This window comes from Chamaea fasciata, unplaced genomic scaffold (assembly GCF_029207755.1).
Source record: "Chamaea fasciata isolate MVZ Bird 193981 ecotype frontalis unplaced genomic scaffold, bChaFas1.0.hap1 SCAF_13, whole genome shotgun sequence".
Classification (NCBI taxonomy): Eukaryota; Metazoa; Chordata; class Aves; order Passeriformes; family Sylviidae; genus Chamaea; species Chamaea fasciata.
In genome coordinates this window covers 2420184-2443373 of record NW_027094098.1, presented here as the reverse complement: position 1 = coordinate 2443373, position 23190 = coordinate 2420184, and the positions used below count along the sequence as shown (strand labels likewise).

The 23190-nt window shown below is 42.7% G+C and overlaps 1 protein-coding gene across 2 annotated transcripts in view; it reads right to left on the bottom strand.

Moving 5' to 3' along the window:
- FGD3 (FYVE, RhoGEF and PH domain containing 3) overlaps positions 1 to 22596 on the bottom strand; it is an 85119-nt gene extending 62523 nt beyond the window's left edge. Inside the window, exon 1 of one of the 2 annotated variants that reach the window (XR_010722879.1) lies at positions 22489 to 22596. Coding sequence is in view for 1 of the 2 variants with exons in the window: in XM_066195108.1 (XP_066051205.1) it covers positions 22489 to 22501 (13 nt within the window). In the remaining variant the exon portion in view is untranslated. The remainder of the gene's footprint in view (positions 1 to 22488) is intronic. The other variant, XM_066195108.1, reaches the window with a different exon arrangement.
- Between the last annotated feature and the right edge of the window lie 594 nt (positions 22597 to 23190).

The window sequence follows — 23190 nt, the reverse complement described above, 5'->3', positions numbered from 1 at the left end:
ACACCAAAAATAAATTTAAAAAAACCCTAAGAAGATGCAATGAATCCCTCAAGCCACAGTGGAGCAAGCAAAAGAGCCTTGTTTTTTAATGGAGTAATATCTTTTGAATAACCAACAAAAAAATGTACAATTACTAATCTTTCTGAGAGCTGCACAACTGCATCATGTTATCCACTCCCCAAATAACACCACTAAAGGTGAAATGGTACACCAGCCCATGGAAAAGGAGATTTATAGAGGTCCCCGTTACACCCAGGGACACTCTGTGGTTTGCAATAGGTGTTTTTACATTTTTGTCCTGTGCAGAGCTAACTGGTCAGGAAGCCAGAACACTCAGGGTACTTTTGTGAGCCATACAGGTTTGTCATGTATTTCAACCCAGTCCAAGTCACCTGAAAGGAAACCAAAGTGATTTTTTGAAAGATGACTTTTCACAATTCTCCTGAAGTTTCAACATTTTAAACCCCACCTCTGCCAACACCCAGTATTTCCTTCTCATACAGCAGCAGAAAAATTCCTCATATGCACTAATAAGGCATATAGGTGCTACCCTACAGACCCTGGCTGCTCCGAAACATCAATTTAAAAAAGCTATTTGAAAGAGTGTTCATTAATTATTATTCCCCTCTGCATTTGCAATCACTACAGGGGCATTGCAACTTCAAACCTTGATCATTCCAATCTACTAGGAGATACCTAAAAGGCATTAAGACAACAAGAGGGTTTTATCACTGTTCTGTTGCAAAAGAAACTTTTGAAAACCAAATAACTTTTGAGAAAATGGAAGTAGCTCTGCTGTCAGTCATCTCTGCTGCCAAAATATATTCCTTTAAGAACTCAGCATCTTTGCTCTTTCAGTCTTAAACTGAACAGAATTTTTTCCCTTGTCATACAAATTTCTGAAACTTATTTTGGAAACTCTCCCCATTAAGACCTGCAGTAAAAAATAGAGAGAGGTTTAAATCACTTGCATGGTTTAAATGGTGGCAAAAAAAAAAAAAAGTTAAACACCCAAATAACTTCACCAACTTAAACTGGGTAATTTTTCTACTAAAACAAACAAACAAACAAACAAACAAAAAGTACTCCTCAATAAAGCTAGATGAATGGGTCTTTAGAGACCCATTTGATCCAGCCATTTCATACCACATGTTTAATAAGTGTATTAAATTTCACTGTACTAATAATACGTTATAATTATTGTTATCATCATCAACAACAGACAGGCAGTGCTGACTATTCCTCTAAGCACAAACACTTCCGAATTTCATCCCCAGGCTGCATGTGCCCAGTGTTCTGCTCTGGAACCACACCAAGAGAAAACCCAGAACCAAGCCAGCGTGAAGTGGGGAGCAGGGGGAGCTGGAAGTTAAACTCAACTAAATCTATCAGAAACAAATATAAAAGGCATGAAGTGCCTTTTTCCACTTTCATTTTATTTTCATTGTCAGGAAGTGCTTTGCAAGTAAATAGAACTTATTTGCATGAGGTCACTGATGGGAGCTGTATATTTCTTCCAAAACATTTAGAAAAGAACAAAACTCGAAAGCTGAAACCATAAACTATGACACATTTATTCAAAGCTGACTTTGCAAGTTCCAGTTTGGTTTTTATCAGGACAAAACCTCATAGTCTCATTTCCTTGAATTTCCAGTGAACTTCATTATTAAAATACAGGGTTTAAAATAGACCATGACTTCACCCAAAAAACAAAGGTAGTCTTTGTACAAGGGGAACTACAGTTGTGCAGTTGCTCTGAATGGTGCATAACACTGCACAGCTTTAGCAAGAGCATGAGCCAGGCCAATTCTTTTTAATTTTTTACATGTAATTCCTAATCTTTAACATATGGATATATGCCAGGAAATGCATATATATATGCATATATAAATGCATATGGGATGCATATATCCATAATATATGTACACGTATACACCTTGACAAACGCTCCCTTTAATAACTTCAAACCTAAGGAGACATGGTTTGCTAGTGTTACAGTGATTGTACATGATTAATTTTGTGTATCATCTCTTTAAGAAAAATATGAATATAAATCTATCTGCAAATAACATCACTGGACAATTTTCTTCCCAGAATCCCTATCACTGCTCCCATAGCAGACAGTGCACAAGAGCAGCACACTGCGCTCAGGTCCGTGACATTCTGGGGTTATCAGTGAGGAGAATAAATCTCTGCAATCAGATGAATATGCGTGTATGTACAATGTAGGCAACCTGCTGTCTGCATTTCCTGGGATTTCACAGGTTTTTGGAAGCTCAGGGATGTGGAACACCAGGGCTTGCTCTTGGTGAGAGCACTTTGATAGCCGCTCATTGGACCAGCGGCTGGTTCTAATTTTATTATTCCTACAAAGGCACCCAACAATCCCAAAGGAAAGCAGAGCCCATCAAGATAGGCACTGTACAAATACTTACTAAAAACAGGCTTTGTTCACAGTTCAAACAAAGAATGCTTGAAAATGAAAGAAAATTTGAAAAAAAAAAGGAAAGTGTTGCCAAGGTTTCACAGCAGGAACAGAACTGTAGCATGGACTCCTACCCAGCTCCTGGGACAGGGCTAACTCCCTTCAGCACCCGTTAGCGAGCTGGCAGTATTGTTTCAAACAAAAAGAAGTCAATAGGAGCCTCTGTTCTCCACCCCACAAAGTAAATAACTGAAGTACATGTATTCTTGCTGCACACAACTCCTCCACATAGGAGAGGCAGGGGAATTCTTGTGGGAATCCCCTACTAAAACACTGGCAGAACATCACTGGCACTACAGAAAGCAAATCTGTACATTAGCCATAGCCCAATGCAAACAGAATGCACAATTCCGCAGAAAAAAAAAAAGTGAAGAAGTGCACAGAGACTGACACCATGCAGAGAAGTTAGTATTGTAATAGCTTTTCATGCAAGAAGCAGTAAAAAAAGTATTATCCCATACGGATTCGGCTGCACTGAGCAGTGAGCGTATTCGAAAGATACCAGGTTTAAATCAGTTCTTCCAAGCAAAACCTCAAGTTTTTCAAAGAAAGTAAATCCTCTTCATGGCACACTGAACCAGGGTCATCCCACTGCTGCCATACAAGGTTTAATAGATCAAAGATTTTCTCTTCCACAAGTAGAAGAGCCTTGAACTGATTTTCACAAGCCCATTAAAAATTGTCTTTAAAGATACTTGTAAGCACATGGAAAGAGGCAGATGGGCTCACGTAAGGATTTATACCAAAGAACAGAAACCATATTTCCATAAGGATCTAATGTAAATATTGGATGTCCAAAACATCCCATCCAAATTCCATAATACAGCAGCCTTAGGAAAAAAAAAAAAAAAAAAAAAAGTGGAGGATTTTATTGACTTAACATCTATTTTCATGACTAAAGGTGACAGAACCCTGCAATAGAATCATAGAATCATTAAGGCTGGAAAAGATCTGGGAGATCATCAAGTCCAACCTCCAACCCAGCACCACCATGTTAACCATTAAACCATGTTCTCAAGTGCCACAGCAAAATTTTTTGAACACTTCCAGGGATGGTGACTCCACCAGTGCCCTGGGCAGCCTGTCCAATGCTTCACTTTCAGTGAAGGAGCTTTTCCCTAATAGCCAACCTAAGTCTTCCCTGGTGGGGAAGAGGTCATTTCCTGTTGTCCTGTCCTTTGTTCCCAGGGAGCAGATCGTGACCCCTCCCTGGCTGCCCCCTGCTCTCAGGGACTTGTGGAGAGACAAAGTCTTCCCTGAGCCTCCTTTTCTCCAGCCTGAGCCCCATTCACGGCTCCCTCAGCCACTCCTGGTGCTCCAGATCCTCCCCCAGCTCTATTCTCTTTCCTGGACACACTCCAGACCCTCAAGGTCTTTCTTATCATGAGGGGCCCAAAACTGAACCCAGAATCTGAAGCACAGCCTCATCAGTGCCCAGCACAGGGGTAAAATAGGAGACATCCCCTCCGGGCTTCTTTTGGGTTCAGTGCAGCATCTCCTGCCAGAGTAGGCAGAACACTACACTGCTTTCCTCTACTCAAACATCCAACTGGACCATCAGAGGTCTTCTTTCTCTTACTTAGCTTCCAAATTAATTCAGAAACAACAAAAATGGTGTTAAACAAATTACTATGCAAAAATTTGCACAGTAACAAAGAACCTGTGATTATATCAGCAATTTTCACATGGACTATTGCTCTACTTCTGATTCATGAAAAAAGCTTTAACACTCAAAGCTTTATTCTGCAGCTTTTGTAATTAGCTGTACATATGCATGCGTTCATGAAAAACAATGCAAAAGTCTTCCTGTTTAATTTTGCCTTTCAATTTATCCTTTGCTGTAAAGAAAAAGGTTACAATTCACTCAATTGCTCATTTCTCTACCAGGCCTAAGAAGTACAAATGCCCTTGTTTCCTTGCCAGGAACCAGCAGCAGCACACTTGCTTGACATGGAAAATCCATGCATCTCACTCTGCACCAAAGGAAAACTTAAAGCTTTACAGACACAAATTTAAAAATAAATTTCATCAACAACAAAAAAAAACCCCAACAAAATCCTATTAATTTCAGTATTGCATCGATCCAAAATTGGTGCCAGTACAAAGATCTGCAAAATTAAAATCAACTCAAGCCTGCAGTTTTTAGAGCCCTCATCTTGGATTTTGGAATGTATTCAATCATAATTAACCAGGTTTAATGATAATCTTATTATACAAAAGGTGTTTTTCAAAACCCCCCAAAAATCCCAATGCACTTCATGAAGTATATCAATTACAGACATTCAAACACCTCCCAGCTGAGATTTTGCAGGTTTTTGCCGAAGGGACCTAGACAAAGAACTACAAGTCAAGAGAGACAGTTCTTTGAATTTTGCCAGCTGCTATTTTGGGCGCTGAGCATGGCACTGTGACCAGAGCCCAGCCTGAGTTGCTCTGGACCCAGAACTAGCTCAGTACCTGCAGAAGTAGGATTTACTTTTGTCCTTTGATTTTTCAAATAGCCATGAAACTGCACCCTGGCCTGAGGAACAAGGCACTGGTCTTGCACTAACTTGCTATTTTATGGCACCCAGGGTTTCTGGTTTGAATGTTGTTCTTTTAAGCACAGCCTCTCACACGGGTTTAAATGTTTGGCACAAGACAATCCAAAAAGCTCTTTGTTGTAGCTTGCTGCCAAGAGGTTTGGATTTGGGCTGGTTATCGTTTGTTCCCTCCATGCTAATGACATCCTTTAGACAAACATTTGGCAATGCACTCTTGGCTCAAAACCCCCCACATTTTCTCAAGGAAATGTCCTTCCATGTTGTTAAATGAATATGAAAAATGAGGATCTCTGTATGGAAAAGGTGGAAAACTACTGTATTGGTTATGAAACAAAGCAAAACTTGGACTTGTTGGACTACAGGGAAAAAAGTAGGGCACAAGTGAAAATAGAAAAGGCAGAACAACACTTTCAAGAAATTCCCAAGTTTCCCACAGTGAGAAAACGTGTGTAAATGAAGTCAAACAAACCACCCATATGCCCTCAGTTAATGCCAACAGCACTAAAACAAAACCACACCATCACTGGTGTCCTGCTCCACTCTTCCCCGACCTGTAAAACACGATTTTCCACACAAGTAATTTCACGTTCATATTAAGGTAAATATTTTGTTGCCCTTGGAACATTGCAGTTTTCTGCCTGCCTTCAGGAGCTGTTCAGATCCTCTTTAATTAAAAAGAAAATAAATTTTACGCATCTTTTGCCCCCTTCAGTAGTACACCTTGAGAATACTCTGGATTTTTTTTTTTTTTAAATGAAATAAGTTGATTTTAAGACGGACAATTTTCTGGACAGTTGTAGTAAACCTTGCACAGTGGATAGGATTGTTGAGACTCATCCTGCAAACACTCCACAAGGCAGCTCCTCCAGAGTCCCACAGGCACCCAGGAACTGCATCTGAGGCAGCAATAATCTGCTGTCACTTATTAAGCTGAGCTTCAACAGATGTTTAAACAGGACTGAGGTTTATCATCAATAAATCTGTCATGCTCACTGAGCTTTGCCTCTAATTAGGCATGCATAACCTCCCCTCCCACCTTGTTCAATTTCAAATCTCTTTTGAACACAGTTTAAAAGTTCCGTTTGTCTCAGTTACTGCTCTGTGGTTTTGGTCTAACTCTTTTATGGGGTTTTGAGACAAAGCTGACATGGAACAAAAGAGTTGACCATGAACATTATATGAAAAGTTGTGGAAAAGAGTGAAAGTGAAAAATAAAGGATTTGGGGAACAGATGGTAAGGGGAGGCCAGCAAAGAACATGACAAACACATACTATGGCCTGTAAACTATTTCATCCCAGCTTGGAGGATTTGTAATTGCTATCAATATTGTGGTAAAACCTGCAAAGGCACCAGGGCTTCACCACATAAATGGATATCAAAACTACTCACCTTCTGATGAGTTTAACAGGGTAAGAAAACACCCTTCTGAGGGTCTTCGCTCCCACCACTAAACTCTTATTAAATAAGAGTACAGAATCATGGAAGGGCCCTCAAGGCTCATCTCATCCCATCCCCTGCCATGGGCAGGGACACCTTCCACTGTTCCAGGTTGCTCCAAGCCCCGCCCAGACTGGCCTTGAACACTCCCAGGGATGGGAAGTATCATTTGTACACACACCTCTGATTTTACAAGCACCACATGAAAACATTTTGGAAATAAGCTGTTCTGAACTTTTTTCTAAATCAACTTCGGAATACAGAATTTTTCATGCAGGACCACTTATATTTTCATCCTTAAGCATCAAGTGTCATCTGGTGGACAGACACAGAACTGCACCAAAGAACATCTCACAAAAAATTTTACCAGGGAGGAAAAAATAACTTAACAGAGACAATATTTACCTATGGCCTCAGAGATGCAAAAAAATAGAAGCCCAAACCTCTGCCATTTAGAAGATCAGCCATAAGATTCCTATAACACATCCTGCGATTTGGTGGACTTACCTCTCTGTGTTATACATACCCTAAGGGGAACAATGTCAACTATAACCGCTCACTACTCCTGAATCAGAAACACTCCAAGAATTGTTTATACTCCTCCCTTACAAGCCAAATCTAGTCTTTACCCAAACCTGACATAAGAGAGAAGGCAACCACAAGTCCAGTCTATCCAGGAGAAAGTGCGAGCAGGCAGCACCCACTGAGAAAAGGTTTGTAAGAGACTGTTACTCTCTGCGTCCCAAGTCACAGTTGCCACTAACACAGGCCAATGCTACAGATGAAGAGCAGATCCATCTGGCTGCAAGGGAGACCATGTGTCTGTGCACTCTGGATCAAGCTGAAACCTTAAACGTTATCCAAAACACCACCAGGTCTTCATGCAAAGAGCTCTCTTGCTGGTAACACACTCGCCCAGATCCAGTCCAAGCTTTTGGGCAGCCTTAAAGCTGAACCAAGTCCAACAGGGTTTTCCAGACAGCTCAAATAACCTGATTCTCTTTTTTCACAGGCTCCAAATAAAGTCCTCAACCGACCAAGATGAAGTATGGCAGAGACAAAAAGCTTCAGGAGGTCAGAGGAAATAAAGCCAGTCCTCTTCTTGGCTTTCTCAACTGCTGTCAGAGGTCCAGCTGAGCTGACAAAGACCAGAAAGCCTTACCTCAAAGCTCAATTCAGAGGTAGCTGATTCAGTCGAAGTGTAAGCACTGTATACTAACATCTAAAAGGTCAGTTGTTTCAATTATACAGTGTAAGTCAGTACTTGAAACAGGACAAGTTTCTGATTCTCCTGATTAGAAACTGTCAAGCAACCAAGTGCAAAACATGGTCTGCTTAACTGCAGAGAAAGACAGAACACTAGAACAACACCTTACCTCTCAGTAACCTCCTGGTTTCATGCCCAGTTGTTTTGGGTGGAATCTAAAAATACTCCAGGTAGCTAAAGAGGTTAATGCAGTCATTAAAAAAAAAAAAAAAAATTAAAAAAAAAATCCGTATACAGCAATATACCATGCATTTACCCCTGGTGTTTCAAGGTAAAGATATCATCTTGCTATTAGTCCTAGAAGAATAAAAAGCTCCAAACTCTGCATATATAATAAGAGGAACCCTCCTCCACAAACTGCAGGGCAGCAACGGTGCCAAAGTTAAGTTGTGTTACAACTCAAGGCACCAGAATGTCTTACCACAGTGCCAAGTAAAGCCACTTCAGTGAGGAGTCCTCATGCCCCACTAGGGATTGCAAATCCTCTGTTTAGGAGCATGGAAAGAAGCCGAGAGATTTACAAGAATCAGCCAGGCAGTATCTTGTGTTTCCTACAACACCCACTTTTTGCAGTGAAGGAGATCTGTGGTCTTCTGAGGGCTCAGTCAAATGCTACTTTATCCAATACAAAAAGATGTAACTCCACCACAATATCAGCTTCTAGCTAAAGGAATCTTTTCCTGACATACATCCTAGAGATTCCTTAAACGCTCGTCTTTCTAGTTTTGCCTTTGGTGTTGGTGCCAAGACTGCTGGCTGCCAGCACAGTAACAACTCAAGTTTGTAATGGGGGAAGGGGGCAGGGGAGCATTCCTGACAATATTAGCAATTAGGAGTTTCCTGTAACACCAGCAGAGCACTGGTGTCAGAAATACAGAAAATTATTTTCTTCTCTCAGACTTGATCAGCCACTCTAAGATGCCAAGACAACCTCTGTTACCACTGTGACTGCCTGCAGGACGCCCAGAACTGCTGCAGAGCCAACAGCTTAGACTGTTCCCCAATGAATAAGACCATTGCAAAGCTCCTTTCTTTGGCAGAACCCAAATCCCCCCACTTTTCAGCATCCCATTTTTCCCCTGCCCTCATGTAACCACCTGAGCCACTGATCACAAAACATCTTATATTTACCTCAAGAACGACAGATTCTTTTTTTTTTTGGACTGCTGCAATTTTTACTGATCTCCTAAAGTGAAAGAAATCTAGCCTTTCCAGATGGACCCATGTACTTCACAAGCTGAAGTACAAAAGGAACTTCTTCAATCAATTTCCACTGTAATAAACACATGCCCTCTGACAAAGAGGAAAATGAAGGGGGAAAAAACAAAATTTTGTTCCTACTTTTATTTTCCCATTGGAACAGAGGGGTGTAACAGGCAGCAAACTTTTTTTTTTTCCCTGTCATTTCCTGCTCTTATGGACCAAAGTCTTTCATGCCACATAAACAATAAAACTCCTACCAAGCCTGGAAATAGAGTGGAAATGATAATGGAAAAGCTCTTTAGAATAGCCTGGGCTTTTTCCTAATGATATGACACGTTGAAGACAATCCTCAATTGTTAAGCATCCCAGATCTTAAACTAAGATTACTTTACAATCTGTATCCTCAAACACTTTTTAAAGATGATCTAAGGAGATTACCCAACATTTGAATATGAAGAACACTCATAACATGACTTGTAGGAAACTCTACATTTGGTTCAGATCTCTGAGCATACTTGGGACCTAAATCTGGGGAAAATAAATATCCATTTTTTTACAAAGCTGCATCAAACTGCAGGGGAATATACAGAACCCCCATGAGCTCAGAAGAATTTTTTTTTCCCCTAAAGAGACACTGGTCAGTATTTTCCCTCTGCTGCACTGGGTCTGCTTAGTACTGCAGACTGACCACAGCACTAAAAACTCGAGTATCAGTGCTTGTTTCTGAAATGTCATCCCAAAAAACCCATGCGTCCTGGTTCCAGCCAGGATGGAGTTGATTTTTACTGTAGAACCCAGAGATTATTCCATTATTCACATCATTTTCCAGGATGGGGGAAGGGGTCCCTTCCAGGTGGCACAGCATAGCATGGTCAGGTATTGTCAGGGGTCCCGCATGGTGATGAGCATGGGAATTGTTGGCCTCTTTCCTGTTCATTCTGTATTACCATTGCTGCCTTTACTGTTAATTTTCTTACCTCATCGCTGTTTTCAGTAAAATGATCTTCTCTCAGCTCATGATCTTTATCTGCTGTGCCTCCAGTTCTCCTTTCCAGCTGCCACAAGGGAGAGAACAAGTGGAGCATGGTTCAGGGAGTCTTGGTGTGAACACTGAGTGGGGAGTACAATTCCCAAAACATGACACCATGAAACTAAGCATGATGTCAAAAGGCAGGAAACACGTCACATTTATAATATTCCTGGCTATGTGACATAAAACTATGGTGTGCCCACATTTACAAACACTGCAAGACAACTTTTAGTAGTGGCTTAGCCCACTTGAACTCAGATAATAATGCTTCTTTTCTAGTGGAAAATCCATCCAAAGGTCCAACTACATAAAATGCAAACTAAAGCTGAGCTCATACTGCCAAGGATCTGATGTTTGCCTTCACTGGGATGCAGCTATTTCAACATGTATACAACACATTATGTTATTTTTGATGGTCTTCTTAAAAACCAATCACACACAAAAAAAACTCAAACAAAATAACCAAATTCAACACAACAAACAAAAGAAAAATCCCAAACAAACAAAAAATCAAACAAAACCAACCACAACATCCCTCCTCCCACAAAAAAAAACAAAAACAAACCCACAAGTCCCCCAGTAAAACAAGAAAAACACCCTTTAAACAGTACTTGTAACAAAGATTTTGGTATCTTTCCAGTCAGAAGACCCTTAGCCATGCTGGCCAGACCTCAGCTGAGTTTACATGGACAGCCCCTAAAAGGCAAGAGCTGACTACCTGCAAGTTGCTTCAACAGAAGAGAGCTTAAGGAGTGCTCCAAATTTTGAGACTAGCACAGGGAAACTAATCAAATCTAAACACAAATAGCTCTTTTTACACGGTCAAAATGACAGAAGCTGAGGGAAGGAAGAAACCGGAGGTGCTTGCATTAACTTTCTGGAATAGTTAGTGTACAGGGAATGTATTCAGAAGCAGGTCTGCCTGATGGAGTGTGGATCTGTCAGCTCAGACCTAACGTTTAGGAGACAATTGTCACCACTGAAAAACAGACTGGAAAGAAGGAAGTCATACTCCTGATTTCTCTCAAAAAGCAATTCGTTTAAAGAAAGAAAAAAAAAAAATCCCAACCCTACAAGACAAAACCCAAGGCAAAAAACACATTAGATTTAATCAACAGAACCAGAAAATCTATTTAAATCAATTTTAGCCCTTGTATTCAGACTACACAGAGAACAGGTGCAATGGGTGGGACTGGCAGAAAGCAGCAACCCTGATCTATCTAGGTCAACTCCAAGTAAGAGACCAGAGATGTCAATATCTTTAATGAATATGCTACATATTTCAGCCAGACAACAGAACCAAACACCGTCACTATCTAGCTTTTTCAAACATTTCAAAGTTATCTATAAACTGCTGTAGAAATCCACAGCTGAGCTACCAAATCCTGCATAAACCAGCCTCTATCTTGACTGTCGTTAAACAAACGATGTAGAAAAAATACAGACTTCCAGTTTTTGTAGGTTTTTTGTTTAAATGAACTAGTTCAAATCCTGCAATTGTGACATCTAGCTCTTAAAAATGCATTTAATGTATTCCAAAAGGAAGAGGGAAAAAAAAATGGACACTACAGTTTAATCAGTATCAGCAAGTTGAAATGAAGACTCTATACCACATCTTGAATAGGCCAGCTGGGTGGAGGGAGTGGAGACTAATTCAGAGTAAGGAGAAGAGTCAGCTAAAGATGCAGCAACATTTTCGTCACTGAAAACCAAACCCACTACAAGTCAGTGCCAAAGCAAGGAAGTGTAACAATCTACCTCCAGTTTCTGCATATTCATAGAATTATAAAATCACATATGGTTTGCATTGGAAGGGATCTTAAAGATCACCACAGTCCAATCCCCCTGCCACGAGCAGGACACTTTCCACTAGACCAGGTTGCTAACATAGAAAAGATAAACCGATAAACGAGTCCTAAAGAAGAAAAATCTTGTTAATTACATTTCTTTTATTCTGGACATTAGTTACACATTCATTCAGTAGACACATTTACACAAGACTATTGTCCAGCTGTAACAACACTTAAAAATACATATATTTAAGAAACATCATTTTAAGCAGAACTCTGATTATAAATCCAACAGTAACTTGAATATTACCACTGTATTTCCAGTTCAGGCTCCCTTTTGGATAAAGCATTTTTCCAACAGATTCCCTTTCTCTGGGAAACTCTGAGCATGCAAACTGGCTGATCAGCTCTAGTCCTCTACTGGCTACCCACTGACATTAGAAGACATCCAAGAAGCAACACCCAGGCAAAGCTCTGCCTACTCTGCTCAGACGAGGTTTTACCTTGCTCCAGCCTGTGTTAATCCCTGGAAGTGTGACCTCCCTTCAATATATCTATCTGGCAGCAGAACCATCAGGGGGAAAACTATAAAATTTCTTTGGGTAATGTCTTTTAATATCAAAGTTGCTGAAAAGCATACTCTGCTTCTAAGTGAAATAAATGACAGTAATCATCACTACATCAGACTGAAAAATAAGGATTTAGATTTGAAGGTCTGCCACAAGCCTTCTCAGCAAGGGCACACCACTGCAATCCCCAGCATCAACTTTAAAAAAATCCATAAACCATCGTCTGATTTTCATATCTTAAAAAAATAAACAAACAAAACCAAAGTGGAAGTTACAGACTCACATTTGAACTACTCTCCCTTCTGTAACTGTGCTCCCTTTGAAAACTCTTACTAACATTTTGAAGAGAAAAAACAATTATATTTCATTAAAAAGTATTTTAAGGCCTTTACTGCAAATGATGATTCTGCAGTATTTTTAGAAACTAAGGCACATGGCATTTAAACATCTTTAATGCATTTCAAAAGATAGATCAATATATTGATTTACTAATCAAATTGAGATTAGATTAAGTCTCATATTATTTTCCCCACTACTCGGTGAAATAAAAAATCAGCTCTTAGTGTCAAGCACCTCCTCAGTAGGTGCCCAAAGGATTCCTTGTGGTACTACAGAATGACAACGATGATGGAATTTGTTATTTATCGTATGACTACAACCAGAATTCTCCAAGCTACACCAAGAGATTACATGCTCAAAAGTCTCATTTAATACATACGATCACTTCTTCCATCACAAGATAGAGGAACATAAATTCAATGGGGGGTGGGGATTAAATTAAATAAAATAAAAATCAGGGAAACAGCAGCAAAGCATTATCATAACCCCACAAACACAATCTATCTAAACCTCAATGTTTTGGATATAAAACTAAAAGTTTCAGAGGGCTGAAAATGATGCACAAAAATGGGCATTTTTGCAATCTGGTCTCCAGAAGGATCTGAAGATCAAGGCTAAGTTCAGCTCAAACAGCAGTAATTCAAGGTTTATTAATTTTTATTAGTCAGCCAAGCAGATGTCACAGCAGAAACATCTTGGGAAAAGATGTCATCAGGAATATCCTGGAGCTTCCAAAGACCTGGAATATGTCAGAGGGAAGAGACCAAGAACAGTTGGGGAAAAGCAAAAAAGTGGTAGATTGTTGCTAAGCCACATCAGTAGTACTCCAGGATTCCTCGGGCATTGTGAAGTGGGACAAACAGATGACCAGGACTCAACAGGAATTTGATGTTCATCCAATAAAGCTGATGGAACAGATGAGGAAACAGGAGACAAGATAATCTAATGTGTTTGGCAGATTTGCAATGTACTCTTAGCAGCCAATACCTTTGTGGTTGGGAGACCCAAGCAATGTAGGTGCAAAAGCAGATGTAGGGGAATCAAATAGCCAAATCTAAAACCTGTGTTCTCACGGTTTGAGATTTTTAAGAGCCTTTCACCAAGCCTCTCCCAGATTATAGGCAGCACCTATGACTCCTGGGTTTCTGACCCTCCTTCGAAGAGAGAGGAAACCACCACCCTATAGAGGCTCGGCTGTCACCAAAAATCATTCAGCAAGATCCTGCTCAATTCTCCATGGTGAAACCTAATCCAAAATGAGGGAGGAGAGAAAAGGGAGCAATAAAACAGTGCACACTGTTCAGCTGGAGGCAACTCACCTGCGGGTTCCTTACAGCTTTGAATGAATCAGCTCAAACCCAAAATGCAACCCCTTACAAGAGGAGTGGGGTGGAACATCCACCCTCATGATACATTGTCATGATAAACACTTTAACACTTCAAACATACAGGAAAATCTGTGCCACAACTCTGTATACAGTTCCTGAACAACTAGAAATTCTGCTGCCAACCATAAGAAAATTTCAGTTTCCATGAATTCTGTGAGTCGGTGAACCCTCCAACTTTAAGACACAATGGAATTTTTAAACAATTGAGTGTAGGGGAAAGAAAAGAAATAATAAAACCACCTCTTGCTGCCAGCTATTCCATAACCATTTGCTACAAAGGTTTTCAGTCTGTGGCCAGAACCCCCAAGTAGATGGACAAATAACACAGCAGCTCTCCTATCCTCAAAATTTGCTTCGGCAGTTTCTTTGTCCTAAGAAGAGGATTAGCAGTTTTTAAAATAACTTTTGGGACTTGCATGGTCTGGGAAATACCAACAAAACACCAGACTATCCTTTCAAGTGAATAAGAAAAGCATCTGCTCTGCATTCCAAGTGAAGAAACATTTTTGACTACACAACCAACAAGATCAAGCAGCCATAACTCCAATCAAAGACCCAGTTCCAACAACTCCACACAGTATGGATGAGACAGAATTTTTTTAAACTATTATTTTTATTTTAGTATTTTGAGGAAATCTTACTCTCCCCTAGCTGTGAACACTTGCACTTCCACCAGTAAATTAGGAAGGGCAAAACAAGGCCTGTATTTGCATAAGATGAAAAAATTTTAGGAAATGCATTTCTCAACCACACAGTAATTAGAGGGGGACTTCTCCTCCCAATGTTGATATTTGGCTCTGCATTTCTACAGCCAAGAAACAGGCTGTAAGAATTTCAATAGCAATTAGTAAAACAGATCCAAGAGAGCTCAGCAGGCAGCACTGTTTGTTCCTCCATGAGAAACTTCACTCTGCATGAATGACTACCACAGCCAGTGAGAGCGACTCTCAGAGGCGGAACACCTGGCTCCAACAGGAAATTGGAATAGCTGAGGTTTTCCTCCAGGCAAAATTCATCTACCCCCAGTCAGGGGCTTTGCAGATACTCAACAAAAAAAGGAAAAAAATGGGGGGGAAAAATTCAAATAGAAAACCCATATATGTTACTTCAATACAAACCCCTAAGAGTCCCGAGATGCAGCTGTACACTACTGCAGTCTGGGGGTCAGGCCCTAATCACTGTCAGTTTTTGTAGGTTCAGCCACAGCTCCAGTACAACCATGTCAACCAACAACACAGTTTTACCTACGGGGGCACAATCCCCTTTTCCATCCAATTTAAGAGGGAATACAATGCCCAGCGTGCACTGGGTTATGTGTTCAGCTCTCCCATGCAGGTGCACACACCCCTGCTCTCCTGGCAGCTCCCCAGCAGCAACATGGAGCTGCAGTGGGTTGACCCAAGGGCCAGACCACAACCAAATCCCTGGGGCTCCAAACACATCTCCAAAGGCATGGCCAAGGTGGGCTTGTGTGAGGAAGCTCTTTCCCCCACTGAGAGCCTCCCTGAGGAACCTTGCATATTTCTCTCCCAAAGGATGTGAGAACTGAGTACACTCTCATCCCCTGTATTTCCCAGAAACACTGCAGCCAGCACTGGGCATGATGCTTGATTGTATCATAATCTGGGAAAAATTAAGTATAATCTAGGAAAAAAACTAAGCCCATGGGAAGCTGAGATCTGGAGGTATTCACATTCATTGCTCTGCAGAGAGATCGCTCCTTCCTTTACTGTATTTATTCGCTCTCTGTTGGTGTTACCCTGGAGGACTTTTCCCTTACTTCTGCAATGCCCACAGGTTAATCTCCCAGAGCATTTTGTACAGGTTTCCTCTTTGACAAATTTCAGATTACTTGCTAATTTTGACTTTAAAACCCTCTTTCTTCAAAAACTCTTCCTAAGCCCCTATCAATTTTTTTTGCACTGTACTCACTTCTTCCCTTTTTTCTATCTCAGTCTTCTATTCTACTACTTCATTCCCTTCAGTTTTCACACAAACATTTTTATTCAGCTTTTTAAAGCAGTGGGTGAAATTCAAATCACAAGCCCCCATTAAACACACAGGGCCAGTGGCAGAAAACACAATATCTCCATAGTACTCGTTCTGAAAGTGCCAACCAAATTACACTTAGCAGGTGATTCCTATCAAACATGGCAAACCCATGTTTGGAGGTTTCTTCGGTCTTCCTTTCACAGTTCCTTGTCCCAGTGTTTGGTACATTAACTTTCACCCTGTTCCAGCCTCAAGGCTCAAAATGATTACTGTTGTAAGTATCTCATGAATGTAAATATTTGCTCAGGGTTAAGTTACCAAGAGAGATTTTCTGCTCAGAGCCTGCAAACCCGAAAAGAAAGAATAAAAAAGAGGCCAAGAGTTTAAGAAAACTAGAGCCCAGTGTTAAATTCCTTCATTATAGTCAGACACCTGCCTGTATTTCAGAAGTATAAAATACTGCCTGCTTTTCAGAAGTATGAAACAAAGAGGAGATACCTCTGACATCCAAGTGATATTTAGATGTCACCCTGTCTTTCAAAAAATACTGGGACTACTGGGTTCTTTGGACTTTCAGAAATTAGACTCCTTAATATCAAGACTGGTATCCTCAAAAAATCTCCATCCAGATTGCCACGATGCCGTGTACAGATGTGCATGCTGCTTGCACACACTGGATCCAAATGCTCCATCCCAAGGATAGAGAGAGGTTGGGCTTCCCATAACAGGCTGACATCCAACCAGTGTCAACTTTGGACTCTGTGTTAGTGTTTTAGCCATTCACATTAATTAACCAGCTCAGTGAGTACCAGAAATTAACCATAAAGGTACTACACTTTTTAACAGTGGTTCTGTATACTTCAGCAGAGATTATTCAAAAGGCTTGAAGAGAGAAAAATGGCAAATACCACGTGTAATTGATTCATTCAACAGCCCAGCATAAAGAGGCTCTCCCCTTGAATATTCCTTAAACAAAAGAATTTCTATGAAGCAGCATCAAGTTAGATGAACAAAGAAGAAATAAAGAACTAGAACAATCCTTCAGAAGGGGACATTTCAGGATTTTAAACTGCAATTACAGTAAAGCAATTGCTCATGGCCATGCTGAAATGTATGAGGAGCATTTCAGAGCTCCTCACCTCTAACAGCAATGGCCAGTGGTCTGTTCTGTCCCTGTTAGTACCTTGAAGGTTCTGCCATCCCAAAAGATGCATTTTTCCTATGACTAACAACAGATTTGAAGACCGTTAGTTCTACATGGCTATTGACAGCTCAATGACTGCTTCTGATCCAACCTCAAGAGTGCCCTCTGAACAGCTATCAATACTTCCAGCACATTTAAATGTACTCTAGAGGCCTACAAAATTTTAAAATTTAGAAATTATTATTCTTGCCTTCAGTGACTCTAAGCTCTCTAGAAAGTCACCAGCATTTAAGACACCAAAGTTGGTAACACTTGACGTATTTCTTCAAGACACAAAACATCCTTCTCAGGCTGTTGGTGTCCTACACAAGTACAGAGAGGGACTGATGATGCCTCTTGGGGGTACGATGTGACAGTAAAGCCAGACTTGCCGGCCCCACCACTAAAACACATTACGCCGTTCAGTCAGTACCAAGCTTCTTAATAAAGGAGAAAAAAACCCATTTTAGCACTCCTGCAACTTTTTTAATGCTGATGGTTAACTCTGAAAAAGCAGTTGGTTTTTAGAGTTCCTAACCACAAAATAAATTATACTAAGAGGGAGAGAAAAAAGACTGAGGGACAAAAGTATTGGGTCCATATCTGGAAGGTTATTCAAACGGCCTGGCTTCAAGGTAGGAATTTCATCCCTTTGATAATGGAGGGACTATAGAGGAGGAGTTGATGAACTCACTTTGCTGAGCCCCTCAAGGACCCTGCAGGGAGTCCTGCATGACATGACTGAGATTCTGCTATGTCAACAACCTCCTCTTCTCAGCCTTCCACCTCAATTTTCACCTAGCCTTCTCACAGCAGTTAAAACATTGGCTTTCTGTCCCACACAAGGGCCTTAACCCCAGGCAAATAGCAAGACAAGTGCAACCCAGAAAACTAGAAAGCAGGTAATACCAATAAACTCTCACAGAAAGACAAAAATAGCAACAGAAGTCAGTAAAACCAGAAGAAAAGGCAGGGGCAACAGCATTTTGTGAGGTAGTGGTCAGGGATCACAGAGGCAATGTGCTTTAAATAACACCACTTAAACTCAACAAGTTAACCCTGAGAAGCCAGACCACAACTGCAGGCCTAGGTATTTCTCATAGAAGGACCTGGAGAGCACTGCCAGAAAAGGCAACAGGCACACCACCAAGGGAGCAGAGATGAGCATGAGGCTGTCACTCCAGGTGGCACCACCGGCACCAGCACATCTTCTCTGCACAGGCTGGCACAGAACCCGCCTGGCGCCCAGGTAAAGCACTCGGTATTGTAGTGCTTTACTCCTGATTGTAGTATCGGGAACTCCTAACAACAGGCAGCACAGATAGAATGAACAGTCACAAACTGTGAAATAAAACCCAAAGACCCATAAAATTTTAAGATACTGCAAAGTGTGAAATGCAAATCTAGCTATAGTAACTCTTGCTTTTAGGAGCTGGCTGGGAATGGGAGCGGGGAGAGTAGAGGGAGGAGAAAAATAGTTCCCCTGCAAGCACTTTGCAGTGTACCTCACTATTGTTCCACCAACAAAGGCGTCTCAAATTTCACCACACATAACCTCCAAACCAGCCAGCGTTCCATGCTGTGACTTGACTGCCTCCCAAATGCTCCAGAGGATGCAACATTGAGCTGCAGACATCTATTTTCAACTTCACATGGATTTTCACCATGGAGGTCTGGGGTCTGTGCTCGGGGTGCCAGGCTCAGTTCTCAATGGCGCGTTCAAAGGGGTTGGCAGAGGACAAAAAAAAAACAAAAAACAAGAGTCCTGAGAGCTGATGACAGGCATGCACCATGGCTCCAGAGCTGTCACATCACGGAAAGGAGCTCAACGATACTCGCTCCTATTTTCCCTCTCCTCTCTCTCACTCATGTCCAAGTCCACCTTAGCTCAGGCTACGTCATGTACTCTGTTCCCACATCTGAGAAATATATGAAGTCATGTTATTTTTTTACTTAAAAGGAACTTTCAGCTAGTTCAGAGAATTCGGAACAAGAGATATATTTTCAAAACAGTATCAATATTCATCATTATGTAAAAATCACAAGTCACTGTCTGTCTCTCAAGTGAAATATCAAATTTCACATTAAAATTTGATAATGCCAATACAAATGGATACCACAGTAGTTATTATTGCTTTTAATCTGCCACTGTTCACTCAACTCAAGTTAACATCTACACAATCAATGGCTCAGATGTCTAACACAACATCTGTATCCAGGGAGCTAGAAATACTCATTACTTAGGTTTTACCAGTCACCTCTTCTAGTTTTAAATTGAGTTTTCGGTAAATGAAAAAATTAAATTTAAAAATTAAAATGTAAATTTAAACAAAACATCTTGAAGAAGAAAATTAATTTTACTCAAAAGCATTTCACAAGTTCATAGCTTTAGTATAAACCAGTGCACAGTCAGAGGAATTAAAGCATTAATCACATCATTGCTGCATGTACACTCCCTGGTACACTCCCTGTCCTTTCCATTCTCACACAGACCACTGGGTCACACTCACTGACCAAAGTAGGAACCATTATTGATCTCCAATAATCTTATCAAGATCCCTTAAAAAAAAAAAAAAGACCAGACAATCTGGGAAAAACCACATGCATCCATAATTATTGATCTTCAGTCAGGAACATTCAGTGTTCTTTGAGCTTACAGATACATGGGAAGACAAAGCTGTTTCCAAAACCTCCTGCAGAAGTTAGCTGTACATTTTTCATTGAAAATCATTAGGAAACAGTGGGATTTTAGGTCATATTTCAGAGGGCTGCGCCGCCCACATCACTCCATCTCACATAGCTTGTTTGAGAACAAAGCTTTCTCAAAACCAAACATACTGAACCTGATCAGGGAACTCAGAGTATAAAACCATTGGAATATTTTGGAAAACCCAGCCACAAAAACTGCCTTGAAAACACTGCAGTGCAAACAATGCACAAGTGAAAAACCATCACCTGGGATTCAGACTTCCCACGTCTGTCGCTCCTGGTGTCACAAGGTTTCAACATCCCACTTCCACTGAGATCTGCACACTCAGCAAGAGGCAAAGGTCCTCCGGAAAGAGAAAGTACCGGCTTCACTTTCAGCAAGAGTTTTAGACGTATATTTAAGTGTAAGAAGCTGTGCCAAATGAGACTGGACAACAGCAATTCCAGCTCCATTCAGGAACAATTCCAGACAGGACTATGTGCATCTTACCAAAGAGCATCAACCACACTCAACAACCACACTCAACAATATAATAAACACACACATACAGAGTGTCAAGCAAGTGATCTTGCAATTATGTATTGCTTGTGATGCAATCTACAAGCAACTGATATGAGAACCCTGGCTCCTTCACTGACAGAGCAGGAGGCTGCTGATATGGGCATTTCAGCTACTGCAGGCTCCAAACCGTGCGGGAAGACCAGCCTCTAAAAATTAATGTACTGAAGATTGGTACCCAAGGAGTTCAGGACATGCCAGAGGTCAGATCGCCTGACTATCTCTGGATCCAGAGCAGGTGGGGAACTTCAGTAGCTCTGCAACTCACCATAACCTTTCCTAGGTTGATCCAGCTTTTACCTACCCAAGAAGCAGGGCAGAAATTTTCCACTTTTTAAAAATAAGAATTTATTTCTTTAAAAGGAGTTCCTTCAAGCTCAATATAATTTCTTATCATTTTTCTTTAGCATTGTTAAGGTAAGAACACATACAATATATAGAATTGGGTCACAAGTGAACTAAATCAGGAACAACTCAGCTTGCTTATTTCAAGGGATATTATAAACACATCTGCTAGATGGAGTATGAACTCTAAAACATCCTCCGAGTGTTGTGAAAAACAGCTTTCTATGAAAGATAAACTTCTTCTAAAGAATGCAAGAATACTTCTATCAATGTACTGGCCACCATGCACAACCCCTTTCCATTCCGCATGCTTCTCAACAAAACCAATTCTGGTCATTAACCGTTGCCAATAGTCGCTCCCATTCCTTGGTGCCACTGCATATCAGGCACTGCAAGATTCTTTTATGTTGCAGCGCTATTTTCCTTTGTGTTAAAATTCCCTAAAGCTTGCAATGGAACTAAGGTAGTATACCGTATACCCCTTTAACATAGTTAAACCACTCTTAATATTTGGAATGGAAAATGTGACACAGGTACTGAGGTTTAAAAAACAGCTACGATCCATGTGGCCAGTTTTCTAAATACGAATCTCATAAGGGGTTTTAGGGCTTTCCCCCCCCTTCCTTCCTTCTTTTATTTTTTTTTTTTTTCTCACAAGAATGCTGGGTTTACAGAAACAGACAGCTAAACACAGCAGACCATTACGGTTCAGCGATTTCCAATTTGCAACTGGAAATGGTTCACGTTTAGAGTACTAAGTTCCAAAAGGTATTTAAAAAGGAGCGAGGGGAAAAAACCCCTCAGCATTTCATAAGTGGATAAATATGGATTGGCAGGAAATAAATTTAATCTCCACAGTTAGCAGCAGTCTCACTGAAATGAATGTTTTAACAGCACTGATTTCGTGTGGTTTTAGGAGAACTAAAATGCATATTTCCACAGCTCAGTGCTGCAGTTACTCAAACATGGATTCCCTGGCCATTGTGAGCCGTACAGGGACGCCGGGGGCAGGGTGTGTGTGCGGGGGCAGCTCGGGGTGAGCCCGCAGCTGGCGCTGGGGAGGCCGTGGGCAGCGCGGCCAGCGCCGCTGCGGGTCCAGCCTGGGGAGGGCGGGCCGGCCCCGCCGGCGATGGGTTTGCATCGGAACCGCGCCAGCCGCTCGCGGGGGCAGGGAACGAAAAAAAACAAACAAACAAAAAAAATCAATTAAAGAAAGAAAGTTAGTGGAGGGCGCCCCCGGGTCCGTGCGGGCTGCTCCGCTGGGCCCCCACCTTCCCCCGGCAGAGCGGCCCGACCCCCGAGCTCCCCGCCGAGGGCGCGGGCGGAGCGGGGCCCTGGCGCCAGCAGAGCCGGCGGGACCGCGCGGGGCAGCGCCCGCCCGCGGGCCGGCGAGGGGCGCGGAGGGCAGGGCAGGGCAGGGCAGGGCAGGGCAGGGCAGGGCAGGGCAGGGCAGGGCAGGGCAGGGGGGCCCGCACACCTGGAGGGGACCGGCCCGGGAACCAGCTCCCCGCCCGCGGCCCGCCGGGACCCCTGCGCCGCCTCGCTCCCGGCCCCGCTCCCCGCGGCCGCCGCAGCCTCCACCGAGAACTCGGCGGGCCAGCGCGGGGCTCCCTCGGAATCGCGGCCGGGGCGCTGGGCGTAGCCTTACCCTCCGGCTCCATCTGCTCCCGCCGCCGAGCTCCGGCGCTCCCCGAGCCGCTGCGCGCTGAGCTGGGCCGGGCGGTTACAAAGGCGGCCGCCGGGCGAGGGGGGTGGGTTTCCTCTCCCTCCCACTGCAGCTGCATCGCGCCATGAGGCGCCGCCAGCGGGACGCGGCGCCCCTGAAGGCGGCGGAGGCGGGATGCGCCCCCGCCCCGGCCCGGGCCAGGCGGCAGCGGGACACGCCGGAGGGGCCGCCCCGGCCGCCGGGGGCCCAGGTGCTGCTCCCGGCCCGGGGGCAGCGGCTGGGAACGGGCACACCCGGCGGGGCTGGCCCCTCCCTAGGGCCGGGGGCCAAGGGGAGGGGGAGAAGACCCTTTCCTGCCCTCTTCCCGCCTGGCCCTGGGGAAGCAGCGCCTGCCGCTTGCGTGGCCCCTGGGCAGCGCTAGCAGGAGCTCCCGCTGAGCCAGACCCGTCCTGGGCTAACCGAGGGTAGCCCACTCCTCACAAGTGAACCGCTGGGCTCCGGGACGCAGCTGCAGGCAGCAAGGGACGCCCAAGCTCCTCGGCATCCGCACGCCACAAAGAAGGTGTTTATGGGTCCCTTCCCTAAGAAAAGAGGACGAACCCAGGGCGAAGCTCAAAATCACGTCACGAGTAATAGAAAGGGAAACCTAAAGGCTACAGGCTCTACACCGGCTGTTGCCCTTGG